At 44.0% G+C, this 21985-nt stretch overlaps 1 protein-coding gene across 10 annotated transcripts in view; it reads left to right on the plus strand.

The window, feature by feature from the left end:
• The window catches only part of map4k2 (mitogen-activated protein kinase kinase kinase kinase 2), a 110210-nt gene that overhangs the window by 23623 nt on the left and 64602 nt on the right, over positions 1-21985 (plus strand). For all 10 annotated transcript variants that reach the window (XM_084332077.1, XM_084332079.1, XM_084332081.1 and 7 more), the window contains exons 5-11: positions 1668-1723; positions 4338-4385; positions 4526-4568; positions 4907-4979; positions 8883-9014; positions 20838-20900; positions 21859-21940. In XM_084332077.1, the coding sequence (XP_084188203.1) occupies positions 1668-1723; positions 4338-4385; positions 4526-4568; positions 4907-4979; positions 8883-9014; positions 20838-20900; positions 21859-21940 (497 nt within the window). The remainder of the gene's footprint in view (positions 1-1667; positions 1724-4337; positions 4386-4525; positions 4569-4906; positions 4980-8882; positions 9015-20837; positions 20901-21858; positions 21941-21985) is intronic.

Consider the following 21985-nt stretch of genomic DNA (forward strand, 5'->3'; position numbering starts at 1 on the left):
GGCTGTGGATCCTATGGCTCGTTTGCTGGCGAGTTCGAATCCCATCGAAAATATTTTTTAACGTGATTTTTTTTTAACGTGTATTCTTTCGCCGGTTAAGGTTAGGCATGGTTAAGGTTAAGGTTAAGGTTAGGCATTGTTTCGGAGTTGGTTAAGGTTAGAACGGTTAAGTTTAGGCGCTGTTAAGGAGCTGGTTAAGGTTAGAGTTTGTCAAAGAGAATGGCAATATAATTTCTATGGTTAAGGTTAGGCATGGTTAAGGTTAAGGTTAGGCATTGTTTCGGAGTTGGTTAAGGTTAGAACGGTTAAGTTTAGGCGTTGTTAAGGAGCTGGTTAAGGTTAGAGTTTGTCAAAGAGAATGGCAATAGACAGCCTATTTCCGCGCGACCTGGGCGCTGGGCGGCGGAAAATGAAAGGCGCATTACTGCACGCCACTACGGTAAATTTTTGCACTGCTTGCTTGGCATAAAGCTACACGCGGCCAGGACAGTGTTTCTAGTTGTATTCTAAAATTCTATTCTATTGTATTCTAAAATGTGACTATATGGTTTTATATTAACTTAATAAATAAACAAAAGCGAAAAATCTACTTATTTCAACGAACATTTCAAACTAAATAACAGATTATGCACATAAAACGCTGAAAACAACCGAAGCAACAATAGTATTTTAATGAGGCTATTATTATTATCATTATTATTTTGCAACAAGTTAGCCCTCTCATAAATAGCACATATAAATGAATAACTAACTAACTTGAACTAACTTAATAGGATTGAAGTGATATTTGGCTTAATAAATCGGTCGCCTGGCAAAAAAAAAGAAAAGAAAAAAGCCTGACGATGTGCATTGGGCCGCGGCTCTCTGACGCCTTATTTTCTGGGTCCCGGCCTGAAAAGTTTGCGAACCCCTGATATAAACAACACATAAACAACACATATAAACAACACAACATATATAAACAACACATAAACAACACATAAACAACACATATAAACAACACATAAACAACACATAAATATATATAAACACATATAAACAACACATATAAACACATAAACAACACATATAAACAACACATATAAACATATAAACATTCCATTCCATTTCCCTTCATGATACACAATGTGACGAGACTAGTGTCTGGACCCATGTGTGGGGCGACAGTGGAGGAGGTAGAGCAGTCGTCTGGTAATCCGGAGGTTCCCGGTTTGATTCCCCGCTCCTCCCGGGCAGTGTGTGTCGAAGTGTCCTTGAGCAAGACACTTAAGCCCTAATTGCTCCTGATGTGCAGGTTGACACCTTGCATGGTCCATTTACCATTATGTGTTGTGTTTTACATGTTTTCTCCCACAACCCTCACTCAGCGCCAGCCTCAGTCAGCCAGTCGGTACCTGTACACTCACGTAGGCTGGTGGCCCTCCCAGTCCAGCGGTACCTGGAGGAATGTGATTGTGTCGAAAGAATGTGTGCAAAACTGCTTTTGGAACGTGTGTGAGATTATGTCAAAAATAAATCAACACTGTTTTTTTTTTGGCGAAGTACCCCCTTTTTAAATGTTTTACATTTTTGCACTGTGGTCGGTCTATCTTTAGATCTACACCCGTAGGCCCATTCCTTTTCACCCCTCTGTCTGTACGAGCCATTAATCAAAGTGTTCTCCACAGTGACGGGCCCGTTGAAGGAGAAACAGACCGCGTACGTCTGCAGAGAAACCCTCCAGGTGAGACGCGTCCGGAGGACCCGGTTCACAGTGCAGGACCGGGAGATACGCTGCTGTAACACGAGTGGAGAACGGCAGCCATTTTAAAGGAACACGCCAACATTTAGGTAAATTAGCTTATCGTCTTCTCCAGAAAGAGACAAGAAGATAGATAACAGGTTCCTCTCTGTGCGTTCAGTAGAAAGCTATCTGGCTGCACGTTAGCCTAGCTTAGCACAATGAATGGAAGCGGACAGTGCCGGTTAGCCTAGGCATTGTCCAACTAACACCTCTCCCGAAGGCTACGCGGCACTGTCCGCTTCCATTCATTGTGCTAAGCTAGGCTAACATGCAGCCAGATAGCTTTCTACTGAACGCACAGAGAGGAAACTGGTATCTATCTTCTTGTCTCTCTCTGGAGAAGACGGTAAGCTAATTTCGCCAAATGTTGGCATGTTCCTTTAAGAATTCCCATATGTTCTTTTTCGCGCCCCAAGACAGTTCCGTCTGTATTTATGAACAAGCACCACTTTCTCCCGAAGCTAGAAATCAAAGAGAGCAATCAGTGACTGGGATGTAAAATCTGCTCCAGAGACGACGAACGGGGCTCTGATTTTATAATACAAGGCTGTAAAATGTTTGTGTGAGCTCTTACACCCAAATGAGGTTCACATTCTAGCATTGCTAGCAGGTCAGAACCAGAGTTAAAACCTCATTTGGGGTTAAGAGCTCACATAAACATTCATGGCCTCACAACGTCAGAGCCCTGTTCGCTGTCTATGGAGCAGCCCCGGATTTGACATCCCTTCGATTGGAGGGTTCTTTCCATAGAAATCTCTCATTTCTAGCTTTAGGAGAGAGTGGTGCTTGTTCACACGTTCAGTTGTACTGACTGCACCGCCCCCCAGGGCGCAGGAGGGACATCATTTGAATTCTTAAAATGGGTGGTGTGGAAGAATCTCTCCCAACTCTTTCATTCCTTTGTCTGATCAAGACAATAGCCCACTCGCCAAGGCCCTCCCCCCGCCCCACACACACACACAGCCATACTTCATACACCACACTCCTCTCAGCCATAATTGACTCATCTGTATTGTTAATAGGTTCATATTGTCCACGTGCATAATTGATTGATTCAGCTCCACGGCAGTGGTATTTCCCTTTTATACTGCCATGCATATGTTTGTGTTTCTTTGAAGCAATGTCATATTTACAAAACTAAATAAGCAGTCTACAAAAAAGGTTTTTCCAATACCATCATCAACAGTATATATATATATATATGTGTCTTTAAATTTTTTTTTAATTTTCTGCGGCCGGGTAGCACAGCAGACTAAGCATCTGTCTACCACCACAGAAACACTGGTATCGAATCCGGCTGTCAGCGGTGCCTCCGGCTTGGCTGGTCGTCATACTGGCACAATTGGCAGTGTCAGCGGGAGGGAAGCCGGTGGGTGGTAATCTGGTCGTTGTAAACAGCGACTCCTACACGTCGTTCAGGGCGCCTGCACAGCGAGGGAGGGAAATGGTGAAGGTAGTGTGACCTCCCACGCGTTACAGTTCACCAATGAGAGTCCTCGCTGCCAGGTGAAAAGAGGCTGCTGGCTGTTTCCTATGTATCGGAGGAAGCATGTGATAGACTTCAGGGCTCCCTAGACCGACCAGTGGGGGCACATGCGAGCAACGACCAGGAAGGGGAGGGGGGAATTGGCATAATGACTAAATTGGGATGGGAGGAAAATACAGAAAAATAGGAGGAGAAAAAGTGGATACATTTTATTTTTTTATTAACCTAATATTAGATTTGCACATTGCAGCAGCAGTAACATAAATCATTTGAACGGGAAATAGCACCAAGCAGACAATTGTATTACTAGATAATAGACAACAAATGTATGTCATATCATTATCATTTGTATTGGAAAACTGAATACAGTCAATTACCATCATACTGTCAAAACAAACTAATGATCCGTCGCTATTAACAAGATGAGGTCACTTCCTGTCAGCGGCCTGGTTCCTGCCGCCTCACGCTGCAGATGGAAGAATGAATCACTTGTTGTTTTGCTTTCCTTCTAACCACAGAAGAAGAAGATAGTATTTAGCAGCCAGACTAAATACAGTGATAGATGCTACTGGAGCCTAAATACAGCGTTCACAACATTACAGCGCCTGCCTTTGCTATAGTTACGCTCAACGACGGCTTTAGTTGTTATCGACTGTGACCTTCTGTACTTCACAAGGTCCTGTGGGATTATTCAGAATCAGAAACACTTTATTTTGCCAAATGCAACAGATGTTAACTCACCGTACAGGAGGCCTTCAGCGGCTCGCAGGTTTCACAGTACAGACACACAGCCTGACAGACACACAGCCTGACAGACACACAGCCTGACAGACACACAGCCTGACAGACACACAGCCTGACAGACACACAGCCTGACAGACACACAGCATGACAGACACACGTGGGACAGTTCACACAGTGCACAAGAACAACAGACATCAGACATACTGTATCACTCTCCATATATATACCTATCACTCTATACATATACATATCAATCTCCATATATATACCTATCACTCTATACATATACATTATGTTGTTTTCTTTGTTTGTTTCTTCCCTCAGGGTTTGCATCACCTGCATGAGACCGGTAAAATGCACAGAGACATTAAGGTAAAAAAAAGTCTGTTTGCTATCGTATAATTATGGTCCCATGTTGTTGTTGTTGTTGTTGTTGTTGTTGTTGTCTGATGTATCTTTTGGTGTGTGTGTGTGTGTGTGTGTGTGTGTGTGTGTATGTATGCTCATGACAGGGAGCCAACATCCTTTTGACAGAGCGAGGAGACGTGAAACTGGGTCAGTAGTGACATCTATATCATCTACTTGTGCACACACACACACATGTACACGTATACATACACACACACACACACATACACTATTACACATGTGCTTGCACGTTCACACACACACACACACACACACACTCACACTCACACTCACACACACACACACACTCATAATTACACACACACACATCTGCAATACCTATTTAACTACTTCCTGACTTAATTTAGTTTGCTAAAAATAGATAATTATCTATAATATATATTGAATTCCACGCGTCATGCCTCCTTCTGCTATTACACTCTCTATCTGCTATGACAATCCTCCCTTCTTCATGCCCCCCGCAGCTGATTTTGGCGTGGCAGCGGAGATCAGCGCCTCTGTAGCCAAAAGGAAGTCCTTCATAGGAACACCCTACTGGTGAGAGAAAAGACCCCCCTGCACTCTGTTCTGCACTCCCTTTCTGATACACGGAGACCTTGACAACACACCGCCTCCCCACACACACACGTACTCCATGGTTCTTAAAGGAACACGTACTCCATGGTTCTTTTTTTTTTTATCCACTTTTTCTCCCATTTTCTATATATTTTCTCCCATCCCAATTTTCGTATCATCCAATTCAACCCTCCCCTGTCACGAACGCTGTTTCTTGCCTCCCACAAGCCGGCTGCAATGTGGACTAAGTCATACATAGCACAAGTCCCCTCCGGTACATGAGGTAACAGCAGTCGCATCTTTTCACCTGCGCAGCTCGATCTCTCAGTGGCGAGGAGTAACGCGTGGGAGGCTCACGCTGCCCCCAACACTTCCTGATTCTACTGGGCAGGCGCACCAACCGACCTGTAGGAGTCGCTGTCCACAACGCCCGATCCCCACCCATCAGTTTCCCACCCCCTAATACGGCCAATGTGTATTAGTATGAACGACCAGCTAAACTGAAAGCAATGTGGAGCGCTGGGCTCGAACAGGCGAGCCCAGCGTCTCCGCATTCGTGGCGAGCGCCTTGCCCACTACGCCACGTAGCCGCCCGTACTCCATGGTTCTTAAAGGAACACGTACTCCATGGTTCTTAAAGGAACACGTACTCCATGCCTGTGGTTCTTAAAGGAACACGTACTCCATGCCTGTGGTTCTTAAAGGAACACGTACTCGTACTCCATGCCTGTGGTTCTTAAAGGAACACGTACTCCATGCCTGTGGTTCTTAACACTAGTACAGCCATGGAGAAAATGTCACTGATTCCCGCCGGAATGGGTCAGATGACCCGACAGCTTATATGAGAAATATGAGAGAAATAAACAGTGTAAACTATATAATTACCTCTTAATATAAAAATATGAGGTTTACCACAGGTTTGAGTGACAATTTTTTTTTAACCCTTTCTCTGCCACGCTTATGTACATCCTTATACCATCCTCTGCCAGCTCTATTTGTCTATGGAGAAGTTCCCCTTCTTTGCAGGGCTATAACTTTTTTAATTGTATTGCTAAATTGACATTACTATGGCCCATTCAACGTCAATTATCTATCGTTTAGGATGTAGCAACGTTCTACTTTTTCATTCACATATTCATACTAAAATACGGTCTAAAGTATAAATATGTTTTTATCGTTTTCTGCAGCATTCTGCAGAACGTGATTTATAGCCCTAAATGCATTATATTGATGATCAAATACAGTTTGATAGCGATCGGCGCCAGATAAAAATTTTCAAATGTACGTGCTTCTAGAAGTTACTACTCATCATCTGATGTTGACCGGATGGGGGGGGGGGGGGGGGGGTCGTTTATAATTCCGTGGCCAACGTTAGATGATTCATGTAGTGTGGGTGATATGATCATCAGAGCAGTTTGTATCGAACACGGTAATAATAAACGCTGAAACTTACCCCAGTCTCCTCGGGCCGTTGGGCGATGGGCGTGGAGCAAAAAGATTGCTATTATGGGATGTTGAAATATGCTATCCATTTCCAGGTTGTATAATAGTATATACGTCCAAATCATGTTGTTTATCGAGTTATTGGCAACGGATCGCTATCCATTGTGTCGAGCTCGAGTCCCGTGAGTGATAGCGAGTGGTCGGACCGAATATGGATGAGCACCAGTTTCCGGTTTGCTGTTTGGGCGATCGGCCACCAGATGGCGCTCTTGAACCGTTGGAGAGTTGAGAGGAGATCAACAGGGGATCTCAAGACTCCGCGGGTGAAATATGATTGCCATCACAGATTTTTTAAATATTGATCTCAATGACGTGTTACGGCGTCATTGGCAGATTACGCATGGCGGAGAATGACGTGTTACGGCGTCCTTGGCGATTAAAGGGTTAATGTAAAAATAATAATAATAAATAATACATTTTATTTTGATGGAAGAGCTACACATTGACGGGGCAAACAGCCACATGCGGCTCGCGAGCCACGGGTTGGCCACCCCTGCGCTAGACGCTCGCAAAGTGCTGTGACTTTACGTTCTAATTACATTTTCCTGAAGTCATTTAGAAATTTCAGAAACCGTGCCAGATAAAACAGGTACTTTTAGGAAAAGTCATTGAGTGACAGCTGGAGCTCGACCGAGTGACGAGGATACATTTATTGAAAATGCCTAGGGGTCATTTGACCCCTTGTCGGCTGTGCTAGTTAAACTCCATTTCTGTGGTTCTTAAAGGAACACACCAACATATTTCCCATAATGTTGGCGTGTTCCTTTAATCTGGGGTCCAGGGAAATGTTTTAGACTGTGCATTCTGATCATAGGTTTCACTCTCTGAATATACAGTAGACTGTTTCAGGGTTTCAAAACAACAACACAATATATTATGTACCCATGTGCGACTTATACTGGCCCTTAGAAACAGACAATATGATAGTTTGGATGAAATGGCTGCTACACACCCTGGACGTTACCGATGGTGTCCAGTTAAATATTTAGAATCACGGTTGTTTCTTTAGAAAAGTGGCAGACTTTGATTTTCTATTTGCTATAAAGTTATGAGGACCCTGAACGGCATGACCAGTGTGTGGAACTCCAACCTCCCCCGACAAATCAAACTCAGCTTCTTTTATGCAACAGTGGAGTCTGTTCTCCTATATGGCAGTGAATGCTGGACCCTGAAGCCCACCCTGCAGAAGTCCCTAGATGGGTGCTACACCAGAATGATGCGTGTAGCACTTAACATCAACAAGGATGAGCATGTCACCAATGCAAATTTGTATGGGGGGGGGCGCTAAGGGTGAGAGAGAAAGTAGCAGTCAGGAGAATGAGGCTCGCAGGTCACTGCCAGAGACACCAAGAACTGCCAGCCAGCAAACTTGTGCTGTGGGAGCCAACATACGAGGACGTCCCACACTAACATACGTGGACGTACTCAAGAAAGATGCAGGAGCAGAAAGTACCGGCGAGCTAGCCGTATGCATGGAGGATCAGGATGACTGGAAGCACGGATGGAGGGCCCGTCCGAGGACGACCTAGATCAGATAGGAGGGAACAACCTACAGTATCACCTACTATATGACTGAGACTATACTGAGATTCAAGACTTGAAGGAACACGGCAACATTATGCGTAATGCGCTTACCGTCTTCTCCAAAGTCAGACGAGAAGATAAGACACCAATTTCCTCTCTGTTCGTTCAGTAGAAAGCTATCCAGCTGCAAGCTAGCCTAGCTTAGCACAAACGAACAGAAGTGGATAGAGATCGGCTAGCCTAGCTGTTGGCTAAAATCACCTCTCCCGGAATTTTAAGCATTTATCTCTATCTATCTATCTATCTATCTATCTATCTATCTATCTATCTATCTATCTATCTATCTATCTATCTATCTATCTATCTATCTATCTATCTATCTATCTATCTATCTATCTATCTATCTATCTATCTATCTATCTATCTCCTGTCTGACTCTGGAGACTATGGTAATCGTGTTTCCCATAATGTTCCTTTAAGTTTAACATTATTTAGCAACTGAAAACACAATTAAAACAGCGTGAAGACTGTTATTCAATTCTGCACTAATGATCCTATCCAACAGGGTCCCCAGGATTGTGGTATGAGTATGTGTTTGAGGGTCCTTGACATTAATTGATTGATTGATTGATTGATTGATTGATTGATTGATTGATGTCTTTATTGATGCAATAAAACAAGGATTGCGCAAAACAATACAAAGAATATTTATGAAAAGGATAAAAAACACAATAAAGCCCTAGAGCGTGTTTCCATTGTGGTCCTTTAAAACAATGAAAAGCTTTGGGAAGCCCTACTCTCCTGCCCATACTACTTGTGTTTCCCTCCCTTGTCCTTGGCTGATATCGTCCGTGTCAGGATGGCTCCGGAGGTCGCAGCCGTGGAGAAGAAGGGAGGATACAACCACCTGTGTGACATCTGGGCAGTGGGCATCACCGCCATCGAGCTGGCCGAGCTCCAGCCGCCCATGTTTGACCTCCACCCCATGAGGTGAGACGCCACAGCTGTGAGTCGGTACAGACCACCGCCGACGCGGAAGGATTGCAGCTCACAGTGCTTCACAGCAAATAGCATAAAATGAACATAGGCATACAATTAGCATACAGTTGACAGAATACAAGCAATTAGGGCTGTCCCCGACTAAGGATTTGGATGGTCGACTAAGATTGGCCAAAATGTGCCGTTAGACGACTATTGGTCGACTAAAAAAAATATATAAAAAAATAAATAAAATTATTTATTAAATTTTTTTTTTATCATTCCATTTGGGCTGTGGGGGGTGCTTAATGTCTGAAGGAGTCGACTGAAGGCTTCTTGTCCTCTGCAAAAGCATGCAATTGGTCCACTGATGGATACATCTTGATATTTGTCTAGTCTAGTGTGTTCATTAGATGGGTGAAATCCTCTTTCAGTGCCTCTGTGCCTGTTTTCGTAGGCAGTTAGGGTGCTTTCTCACTCACCATCGGGGTCGAATCAGCTCCGTTCCGTCTCGTTCCGTCTTTGGGTGCGAACTCCCCCCCCTCTCCCCCCTCTAGATTGTGTACACACTTCAGTCTTGGTTCGCTCCGGGTTTTGTTTACGGTTTGCGTTTTGAGCGTGTAAGCTTGCCGTAGGCGATGATGTCACGCTCGAACGTCAACAAAGGAAGGAAGAGTTTAACACACAGTGGTGGAGACTGGATGCTGATATAAAAGAAACAAATTACCAATAAATATGAAGTTATATTTGAACCTCTGTTGTCAAGCCTTGTCAATATAACCCACCCCCTTTTCTCACGAATGGAACTGGTGTTGTGGAGTCCGCTTTTGAGCGTTTTCCAGGGCTAACGCTAGTTAGCTTAGCCTATTACTAGTAACATTGCTCACATCAATTATATTGAATGTCATTGATCTACCGGTCGATCACGGCCGACTGGTTGGGCACCACTGGTCTATAGAAATAAATGCATTAGAACAAGAAAGTATAGTAGACATAGCAATGGCAAACGCTAACGCTAAGCTAACGGCTAACGCTAGTTAGCTTAGCCTATTACTAGTAACATTGCTCGCATCAATTATATTGAATGTCATTGATCTACTGATCGACCACGGCCGACTGGTTGGGCTCCACTGGTCTAATAGAAATAAATGCATTCGAACAAGAAACCAATGTATAGACATAGCAATGGCAAACAAAATTGCCAGGCCTAATGCGAGCCAGGGAAGTGTTGTGCTTTGTAACGTGGCTTCATGTTTTCATCCACTGAGCTGTGAGGCTCCACATGCTTATTTTGGTTGAGGTCTGAACTCGCAAATTGCCCATAAATATCGTTTTTGTGGGTATTGTCCAGTTGTTGCTGTGTGTTTTTATCTGCCCAAAATTCAAGCAAGCATGAAGCATTACAGTAACGACGCTGTGTGTGTCAGCAAGTTGATACAGAAGCCTCCCGTGTTTTGGTACAAGCTTGTACACCACGCCCCCGTTCCCACTGGCACGCACCCGGAACCACCTATTTCAGCGGTCCAGGTTCAGCGCCCTCGGGGACGAATCAGCGGGGGACGGGGACGGGGGGCAGCGTTCTCACTCAGACGGACACACCCTTTTCTGGTGCGACCCGGCGCTGATTCGACCCCGAATGGTGAGTGAGAAAGGGCCCTTAGCCTCTGGTATGCGTGCCATTAGCGTTAGCCACGCTTCTAGGCCTCTTTTCTTTTGGAAAGAATGATAAAAAATGAAATAAAAAAGAAATAATTTAATATTTAATTTAAAAAAAAAATTAATTATATTCGACTAAGAGGTTGGCCAGTCGACTACGGCTCCTTTCGACCGATTAGTCGACTAATCGATTAATAGGGGTCAGCCCTACAAGCAATGCATAAAGTGTAGACATAAGAATAGGTATAGAAGACAATAAAAGTAGTGCAATGTAGAAAGTGCAGACATAAGAATAGGTATAAAAGACAATAAAAGTAGTGCAATGTAGAAAGTGCAGACATAAGAATAGGCATAAAATAAGTACAGTGTTGCTCGAAGGCATGTGGATGAAGACACACTCGTCGTTGGAACAAAAAAAATTATGTGAGCGGATTTCGGGCGTCAGATATCTCTCTACCCAAGCAGAGACAAGGGACGCATACTGCCAACTATCCAATCAGAATGGTGTTTGACTATCGATGTGTTTGCTACTTGTTTGGGACTGGATTGGGCCATGTGCACATGTACACAGATATTTCTAAAAGCGCATTTTTCCCCGTCCATACAACACCGCAAAGACGCTCACAGGCCGCAGGGATCTCTCATGGTCCTTTTTTTGCGTTTTCAGAAATATCCATATACATGTGGACAGGGGCCATTGGTCATGACGTTAGCGTTTTCCAAAAGCTCCATTTTAGCTCTGTTTCACCCATCCACACATATACAGGCAACGCAGAGTTTTAATACATCTACACCCAGGAAGGTGTTTTTAAAAACAGTTTTCAGTGACCTAAAACTCAATTTCATAGCCTTTTAGATTTCCAAGAACTGTTTTATTTTTTGTACAATGTTGGCCGCAGATTTGTATGATGTAGTTTAATCAAAGTAAAATGCCATAATTACACACGTAATAGTTGTAGTTATAGCCAAAACAAGGACATAGGCTTTCAAAATCAGCCTTTTACCAATAACACACCAAAGAAATTACATTTGAATAGAGGTGCTGAGAAGTGATTGTTTTGGGGAATGGCACATTATGTCACGCACGTAGTCTTGGAGAAGTAATGGAATTTAATTAGTAATAATGTGTGGGAACCCAGTGAGGACAGCATTAGGAATTGTATTCAGCTAAAACCTTTGGTCCACTCTTATAAAAAAGTACCATTTCAGTTTGATGGTACCTTCAGTCTTACCATGGTACCAGAAATTGTATCAATAATAGAGTAGATTGTCCACACGGTATTCACAAGAAACAGTCTATTCACAAGCTAAGCTACGATTAGCTACACTAAGCTACCGGTTAGCTACGCTAAGATACATGTTGCTCCGTTCTCTGTCAGACACCAAGAGGCCACACTCTCAGGTGTACCACTCTCTCATCCCCCCCGCCCCTCACCCATGGACCCACCAACCCAAGGGCACCATGGTCATGAGTGATTGACAGCTAAACGCCCCCACTCAGTACCCACAACCCCACACATGAACAGTTGGTCCTAACTAGGGTTGCTACAATACCACGGCACTGCCATGGTAGAAGTCATGTATTGTCATAGTACCACTTTTGTACTTAAATAATACCATGGTATATTCTAATTCAAACCATAATCTTTTGGCAGTGGTGGGAGATGTACACAGTTCCTTTACTTAAGTAAAAGTAGAAATACTCAGATAAATGAGTGCTCTGGTAAAAGTAAAAGTCCTCCATTCAGATTCTACTTAAGTAAAAGTAGAGAAGTATTTGCTATTGAATGTACTTAAGTATCTAAAGTAAAAGTATACATTCTACATGACGTTTGTGTATCCATTGACCTCTATTGTTACGATGGTGCCGCTTTGCTGGCATGATGTGGTGGAACTCAGTTTGCAGTGTAGAACGGAGAGATAAACAGGATACAGGAGACGGCGTAGTGGTGAATAATAAGGCTTTTACTTAGAACAGAAAACAACAAACACGACTGACAACAACGGTAACAATTAACACTTTGATCGCCATGGGTTAAATTCATAATTTACCATCCCTCGCCAGCTCTATTTGTCTATGGAGAAGTTCCCCTTCTTTGCAGGGCTATAACTTTTTAAATTCTATTGCTAAATTGCCATTATTATGGCCCATTCAATGTCCTATATGTATTGTTCAGGGTGTAGCAACGTTAAACTTTTTCATTCACATATTCATACTAAAATATGGTCTAAAGTATAAGTATGTTTTTATCGTTTTCTGCAGCTTTCTCCAGGGCCCCGTTCCCCGTACCTGGATAACTGAGTTAGCCGGATAACTTTCGGTTAAGTCTGACTTAAGCCGGACTTTCCGGCTCCCCGTACCTGGATTTTCCAAATCACCATGACAACAGATCCAAAAGTTTGAGCCTGGTCGAAAGCAGGGTTTAAGTTCAAGTTAGCCGGATCAACCATCGCCACGCCCCCGCAAAGGAGTGACAGCGCGTTTCCTGAAATTATTCCCACAGTCTAGGATCTGCGTTATACCATTCTGAATTACGTTTTTGTGCTCCATTCTTCCAGAGGGGTCTTTTGAAATGTAAAATAGACCCAAAATGCTGATACTAAATTCACTTTGTCCTAAATAATGCACGTTATATATACCGTGGCGCTCGCTCGGTGCGATGTACACATTATGTGGTTATTCTAACAACGCGCAGCATTGCAAATGTGAATCCCGCGGGGATATTTTTAATGATTGAAACCTATCGCTCGTTTGGCTCTGATTCCTTTCATATTCTCCGCTGTGGATGTTTAATGGAGCGCCTGGATTGTGTTTCATTCAAGCATAAAATTGAAGTGTCTATGCGTGGATTGTGGATCTTGTCTCGTTCATTAATGTATAAACAATGAATTTATCCCATCTGGCACAGTGGCACAGCGGTAGTGCTCAATCCTGCCAACCCAGCGACCGGTGTTCGAAACCCCGTGTTTCCAATATAATTTTTTGGAATATAATATTAATGATTATACGCCAAAGTAGCCTAGTTTCAAGTTAAAATATTATAAATCTACATGCATTGAGGATGTCATTCTTTATATAGCTCTCAACGTGCACCAAATTGAATTATTCCTACATCGCGAAAAGAAGGGGGAGACTAGGTTTCGAACCCCGGTCGTCTGCGTGAAAGTCAAAAGAAGAACCCGTTACACCACAGTGGAGATAAGTAAAAGATCGACTATACATCAATCAATGGGAAGAGAGCCGTATCGTTATTTTGTATAACAGTTTAACTAATTATTTTCGCTAGCAAGATCTCATTTGATTATTCAATCCAGCAGGCAAGTTTAAAGAAATATAATCTGATTGATTGAGGTAATGAGGGACTTAAAATTAGCCTATAGATAACGCATTTAACTTGTCGGCGAGGCGATTGAGCCGTACTGCAATATGTTACTAAAGTTTTAAATCAATTAATCAATCAATGCCGCTAGAGAATCAGGATCTCTGCTCTCGACACTTGCTGCCTTCTCGGCTGAGGCGGGCACGCGCACTAATCCTGGGTCTCAAGTCTGGCTTGAGTTAACGAGACTGAATCCACCTTCGAGGAACAGGAAAATCCCGGCTTCAAACATCGGGTTAACTGAATCTGGATAATGACATCTTGATCGACTTAGTTGAACCAGGTACGGGGAACGGGGCCCAGAACTTGATTTATAGCCCCAAATGCATTATATTGATGATGAAATACAGTTTGATAGCAATCGGCGCGAGATAAAAAATGTCAACTGGACGTGGTTCTAGAAGTTACTACGTGTCATCTGATGATGACCGGATGGGCGGGGGATCGTTTATAATTCCGTGGGCAGCGTTAGATGATTCATCCAGAGTGGGTCATATGTTCATCATAGCAGTTTATATGGAACACGTTAGAATATAACGCTGAATCTTACCGTGGCTTCCTCGCGCCGCTGGCAGATGAGCGTGGAACAGAATTTTTTCTATTATGGGATGGAGAAATGCCCGATCCATTTCCAGGTTGTATAATAGTATATACGTCCAAATCATGTTGTTTTTTCGAGTTATTTGCACTGATCGATGTTCACTGTGTCAAGACGGAATCTCTCTAACGATAGCGAGTGCCCGGACCACATATGGATGAGCACTACCGGTTCAAAGGCTCATTTCCCGTTGGCGATCTGCCGATCGGCCACCAGATGGCGCTCTTGAACCGCTAGAGAGTAGAGTGGAGCTTTGCAGTGTGTCTCAGGGCTCCGGAGGGGAAATATGATTTCGGTCACAGATTTTTGAAATATTGACATCAAAGACGAGTTACAGCGTCTTCGGCAGAATGAGCATGGCTAGGAATGACGTCTTAACTCGTCCCCGGCGATCATAGTGTTAAACAATGAACCAGCAAGTGTCTGCTGGCCCACAACACCTAATATACAAACACTAATTAGAGACGGAGGGTAATTACAAACAGGACACAGGTGTGGTAGACAGAAACAGAACACAGAGCACACTGGGAAAAACAATAATAATTGAACAAACTGAGACCAACAAGACTAAAACATATTTACAAAACACAGACAGGGGAACACAAGTCTAACAAAGTGGAGACAACAACGACAACACAGACAATAAACATAATAAACATAAATGGCAGTAAATAATATTAATCAGGTGAGTGAGCTGATGCCAGATCTGCCAGATCTGGATCAGCCCACCGGTTGGCAATGTTGTATTATGAAGGGGTGTATGGAAGGGGAGTTGAGACGGTCCGACACCTGGACCAGTCGAACCGGGAGAAGGGTTGCAGTCCGGTCCCGCAGGACCGGGGGAAGTGTTACACTCTATAGGTTATGTTAAAGAGGTATGTGGTCCAGTTATATATCATACTGGCTTTCGCGTCTCGGCGTTCAAACGTGCGTTCATTCTCAGCACTATTATAACGGCGTTCAAAGGTGTGCCAGATTTCATATGCATTTCAGCCGAAAACCCAGTTAAAACACACGTAAACAGGCTTCAAAAGTATGCGGAAAACCACCCGATCTGGCAACGCACCTGTCACCCCCTGGCTACGTCATCAGACTCCTCCTCACAACAAACAGTGGAACAGCGGAATCTGCGAGCAGAATGAATGAATGAATGAATGAAAACTTTATTTAACAGATTGCAGAATGGGTACAATACAGTACTGCTCAATACATACAATTGTTAAGGGGATGCAGACCTGAGAAAGACGTTTGTCTTGTTTCCATCAGGGTCCCCCATTTTCAATTCATATAGACATATATGACATACATGACATACAGATAGTCAGTACTGCTACATCTATACATTTATGACATACCAGATTTGCAAATACAGTACTGTTTGTGATACAGAAGGAGTCAAGAAAAGGGAGTATATACATTTGACGTAGAAACTGTACATTGGAGGAGGTTGGGTGGGGGGGGTTGGGTACATTGGGATATTGACAACCATACTGGGTAATTTACATTGGAGGTGGTTGGGGGGGGGGGGGGGGGGGGCGGGGGGCACACTGTATAAACAAGTAACACTGTACATTGAGGGGGGGGGGGGGGGAGACACTGTACAGACAAACACAATTGTACATTGAACTATTGACAGAACCATACTAGGTAAATGACTGTACATTGGAGGGGGTTGGGTTAGGATATTTACAGGGGCCAGTGTTGAATTGCAGTCTCCCGTAGGCGTCCCTTGAGAGAGGTTTTGAAAGTGGGTAGTGATCCACATTCCTTTACAGCTTTGGGTAGGGCGTTCCACATTGATGTGGCATAATTGCGAAACGTGTTTAGTCCCTTATTTGAGCCGAATCTGGGTTTAACATGATTTGTGGCGCTCCCTCTGGTGTTGTGATCGTGGTATTCACTGACCTTTGGGAAGTATTTTGACATGTACATGGGTACCTTGGTCGTGTAGTGTATCTTGTAGACCAGGCCCATTGCAAGTTGTTGTACTCTGTCGTCTACTCTAAGCCATCCTAGGTTGTCAAAGTGGGCAGGGGTGAGGTGGGTTCTAGGAGTAAGGTCAAGCAGTAGTCTGACCAGTTTGTTTTGAGATGTTTGTAATTTTGTTTTTAGCGCCTTTGAGGTGCTTTGGTACCATGAGGTGCAAGCATAGTCGTAGTACCCCTGAATGAGTGCTCCTGCCAGAGTCTTCAGGGTGTTCTTGTTTACCAGAGAGGAGATCCGGTACAAGAATCGAGTTCGTTGGTTGACTTTTTTTATTACATTGGATGCCATTTTGTCACAGGAGAGATTAGCCTCTAGGATGGAACCCAGGTAGGTAATTTCATCTTTCCTTGTGACAATATTGTCACCCACTGTAACTGAGAAGCCGTCGGTCTTGCTGAGTTTGTTATTTGAACCGAAGAGAATGGACTCTGTTTTGCCCATGTGTAATGATAGTTTGTTATCAGCGAGCCATATGCAGATTCTGCCTAGTTCCGAGCTGAGGGTTTTTTCAACCTGTAACTTGTTCTTGTCAGAGACCAGCAGGGCTGAGTCGTCCGCAAACAGGAACAAGTTGCAGTCACAAGCTGACGACATGTCATTTGCATAAATTAGGAACAGTAGCGGTCCTGCTACTGAGCTGCAGCAGCACTCGCTCAGAGTCAGACTCTACCTCTACGACGTCGGCGTATGAGCATTTAAAAGAGTTTAACGTTAAAGTCAGTACTGACTCAGACGGAAAAAATCTAACGTTTGTCTGTAAACTTTGTCCACCCGGTTTGAAGAAGCAAGTCCGCACATCGACGACGTCGACAGCAAACCTTAAAGTTTAAACGGCACATTGAGAATAAGCAAACGTCCTGTTTTTGTTTTCATAATAAAGACAATTCAAGCTAAGTTTTTTCTCATGTTTTTGAAAATATACTGTAGAGATGAAAGCTGCAGCTGCTACTAGTGTGGACTGAATAGGCGACAGCAAAGCGTTATGGAAATGCAAATGCCAGTATTCCGATTGCTGTCTGTGGTTCAATAATTTTTACAAATAATAGCTCGCAGCCAGCAACGTATTGAAAAAAAGAACTATAAAAATTATAAAAAAAAATAACTATAAACTATAAATTAGTTCTTTTTTGAAACCATGAACTTTAGTTCAAATTTTTGAATTATGAACTATGAACTGAACTAGTTCATTCTTAAAATTGTGAACTGTGAACTGAACTAGTTCATGTAGAAAGTGAACTTTCCCAACACTGGTAGCATACTACAAGAACCTAGGGGTCCACAAAGACGACTTCAAACTGGAAATGGTAACAACAGATGAGGTACTCAAAAAACTGAGCGCCCTCCAACCGAACAAGGCCACTGGCCATGACAACATCCCCTCCAAATTCCTCAGAGACTCAGCAGCCGCCATCACCCCAGTCATCACACACATAATAAACCTCTCCATAAAACAGGGACACGTCCCCAAGGACTTCAAAATTTCGAGAGTAACACCCCTGCACAAAAAGGGCAGTAAATTAGACCCAGGCAACTACCGCCCTGTTTCTATCCTTACCTCCATCTCGAAAGTCATGGAAAAAATAGTATACGAACAGGTAGAAAAGTACCTTGCGGAAAAAAATTTAATCTACGAATTCCAATCTGGCTTCAGAACATCCCACTCCACTGACACATGCCTTCTCTATTTAAACGACCAAATCAAACAAGAGGTGGACGCGGGCAAATACTGCGGCATGGTCATGCTGGACCTACAAAAGGCCTTCGCCACTGTCAATCACTCCATTCTGATTGACAAGCTAAAAGCAATTGGTTTTGATAGTCTATCAGTGAGCTGGATGCAATCCTACCTGGAGGGGAGAGAACAGATGGTGGAGGTAAACGGTACCCTATCCCCCCCCCCTCACAGTGAGCTGTGGTGTTCCACAAGGAAGCATACTAGGACCGCTACTGTTCCTAATTTATGCAAATGACATGTCGTCAGCTTGTGACTGCAACTTGTTCCTGTTTGCGGACGACTCAGCCCTGCTGGTCTCTGACAAGAACAAGTTACAGATTGAAAAAACCCTCAGCTCAGAACTAGGCAAAATCTGCATATGGCTCGCTGACAAACTATCATTAAGGGCGGCTAGGTGGTGTAGTGGGCAAGGCGCTCGCCATCAACGCTGGAGACGCTGGGTTCGAATCCAGCTCTCGGCATTGCTATCAGCTTGGCTGGTCGTTCATACTAACACAATTGGCAGTGTTAGTGGTGGGAAAGCTGATGGGTGGGTCCTGGGCGTTGTGGACAGCGACCCCTACAGTTCGGTCGGGGCGCCTGCACAGCGAGGGTAGGATCTGGAGGGAGGTAGTGTGACCTTCCACACGTTACACTCTCCCGGTGAGAATCTGCGCTGCCAGGCTGGCTGCCGGCTGGCTGCACATGCGTCGGAGGAAAGCATGTGACAGTCTCCGGCCTCCCGGACAAACAGTAGGGGGGAGTGCGCAACAACCAGGAAGGGGGTTGGGAATTGGCATATATAATTGGCAATAATGGGAGAAAAAATCGAAAAAAAGGAGGGGGGGGAAAAGATAATATAAAAAAATAAATAAAAAAAAATCATTACACATGGGCAAAACAGAGTCCATTCTCTTCGGTTCAAATAACAAACTCAGCAAGACCGACGGCTTCTCAGTTACAGTGGGTGACAATATTGTCACAAGGAAAGAAGAAATTACCTACCTGGGTTCCATCCTAGAGGCAAATCTTTCCTGTGACAAAATGGCATCCAATGTAATAAAAAAAGTCAACCAACAAACTCGATTCTTGTACCGGATCTCCTCACTGGTAAACAAGAATACCCTGAAGACTCTGGCAGGAGTACTCAATCAAGGGTACTACGACTATTGATTGATTGATTGATTGAAAAGTTTATTAACAGATTGCAGAATGGGTACAGTACAGTACAGCTCAATACATACAATTGTTAAGAGGATGCAGACCTGAGAAAGACTTTCGTCTTGTTTCCATCAGGGTCCCCCATTTTCAATTCATCATATGAATTGCATCATATGCTTGCACCTCATGGTACCAAAGCACCTCAAAGGCGCTAAAAACAAAATTACAAACATCTCAAAACAAACTGGTCAGACTACTGCTTGACCTTACTCCTAGAACCCACCTCACCCCTGCCCACTTTGACAACCTAGGATGGCTTAGAGTATACGACAGAGTACAGCAACTTGCAATGGGCCTGGTCTACAAGATACACTACACGACCAAGGTACCCATGTACATGTCAAAATACTTCCCAAAGGTCAGTGAATACCACGATCACAACACCAGAGGGAGCTCCACAAATCATGTTAAACCCAGATTCGGCTCAAACAAGGGACTAAACACGTTTCGCAATTATGCCACATCAATGTGGAACTCCCTACCCAAAGCTGTAAAGGAATGTGAATCACTACCCACTTTCAAAACCACTCTCAAAGAACACCTACGGGAGACTGCAATTCGAAACTGTCGAACAATTCGTAAATGTCCTAACCCAACCCTTTCCAATGTACAGTAAATGACCAAGTTTGTTTTTGTCAATATTCCAATGTACAGTTTTGCTTGTACAGTTGTACATTGTCCCCCACCCACCCACCCCTCCTACCCAACCCCCCCCCCCCCCACCCCACCCACCCAACCACCTCCAATGTACAGTCCCCCCCCCCACCCCCCCACCCACCCAACCCCACCCCACCTACCCAACCTCCTCCAATGTACAGTTTCTATGTCAAATGTATATACTCTCTTTTCTGGACTCTTTTTGTATCACAAACAGTACTGTATTTGCAAATCTGGTATGTCATAAATGTATAGATGTAGCAGTACTGTATATCTGTATGTCGTGTATGTCATATATGTTATGATGAATTGAAAATGGGGGACCCTGATGTAAACAAGACGAAAGTCTTTATCTGGTCTGCACCCCCTTAACAATTGTATGTATTGAGCTGTACTGTACTGTACCCATTCTGCAATCTGTTAATAAAGTTTTCAATCAATCAATCAATCAATCAATCAATAGAAGAATCATAAACAAATACTGGTGGTGTCAAAGTATACAAAGGTGAACGAAAGAGACTTTTGGTGTAACATGTGTCTGCCTGCTGTGTGGTTTTATCCTCACACAGCCACAGTATGTAAACGGCCTTGGTGTCCTGGTGACATTTAAAACTCTGTTTCAGAGCGCTGATGTTGATGTCCAAGAGCAGCTTCCAGCCTCCCAGACTCAAGGACAAGACAAAGTGGTGAGATTAGCTGTCTGGGATTTATACTGGTTGGATGTTTAAAAGAAACCCCCGCATATTTTCTGTGTTTATAATCTTATTTTCTCTCTCCCTCTGTCTGCCTGTCTGTGTGTGTCTCTCTCTCCCTGTCCCCCCTCCTCTCTCTCCCTGTCCCCCCTCCTCTCTCTCCCTTCCTGCCCCCCCCTCTCTCCCTTCCTGCCCCCCCCCTCTCTCACTCTGTCTCTCTCTAACCCTCTCAATCCTTTTCCCTCTTTCTCTATCTTTCTGTCTGTCTGTCTGCTTGTCTGTGTGTATCTTCCTGCCCTCCTCTCTCTAACCCTCTCTATCTGTTTCACTCTCTCTTTCTCCCTGTCTCTCTAACCCTCTATCCTTCTCTCTCTCTCTCTCTCTCTCTCTCTCTCTCTCTCTCTCTCTCTCTCTCTCTCTCTCTCTCTCTCTCTCTCTCTCTCTCTCTCTCTCTCTCTCTCTCTCTCTCTCTGTCTGTCTGTCTGTCTGTCTGTCTGTCTGTCTGTCTGTCTGTCTGTCTGTCTGTCTGTCTGTCTGTCTGTCTGTCTGTCTGCCTGTCTGGATGTCTCTCCCTGCCCCCCCTCTCTCTCACTCTCTGTCTCTCTCTAACCCTCTCTATCCTTTCCATATCTCTGTCTCTCTCTTTCTATCCATCTCTCTAACCCTTTCTCTTTCCCTCTCCCCCTTTCTCCCTGTATCTCTAACCCTATCACTCTCTTTCCCTCTCTCTCTTTCTCCCTGTCTCTCTAACCCCTTCTCTCTCTCTCTTTCCCTCTCTCTCTTTCTCTCTGTCTCTCTAACCGTCTCTCTCTTGCTCTGTCTGTCTGCCTGTCTGTGTGTGTGTCTCTCTCTCTGCCTCTCTAACCCTCTCTCTCTAACCCTCTCTCTCCCTCTCTCTTTCTCCCTGTCTCTCTAACCCTCTCTCTCTCTAACCCTCTCTCTCTCTCTGCAGGTCAGCAGGGTTCCAGAGCTTTGTAAAGATGTCTCTCATTAAAAACCCTCGTAAGAGGCCGTCAGCGGAGACCCTGCTCCAGGTGCACAGCCTTCTCTCTACGCAGCATCATTAAAAGAACACTCCA

Source organism: Notolepis coatsorum (genome assembly GCF_963971535.1).
Source record: "Notolepis coatsorum genome assembly, chromosome: 1".
In the NCBI taxonomy this organism is placed as follows: domain Eukaryota; kingdom Metazoa; phylum Chordata; class Actinopteri; order Aulopiformes; family Paralepididae; genus Notolepis; species Notolepis coatsorum.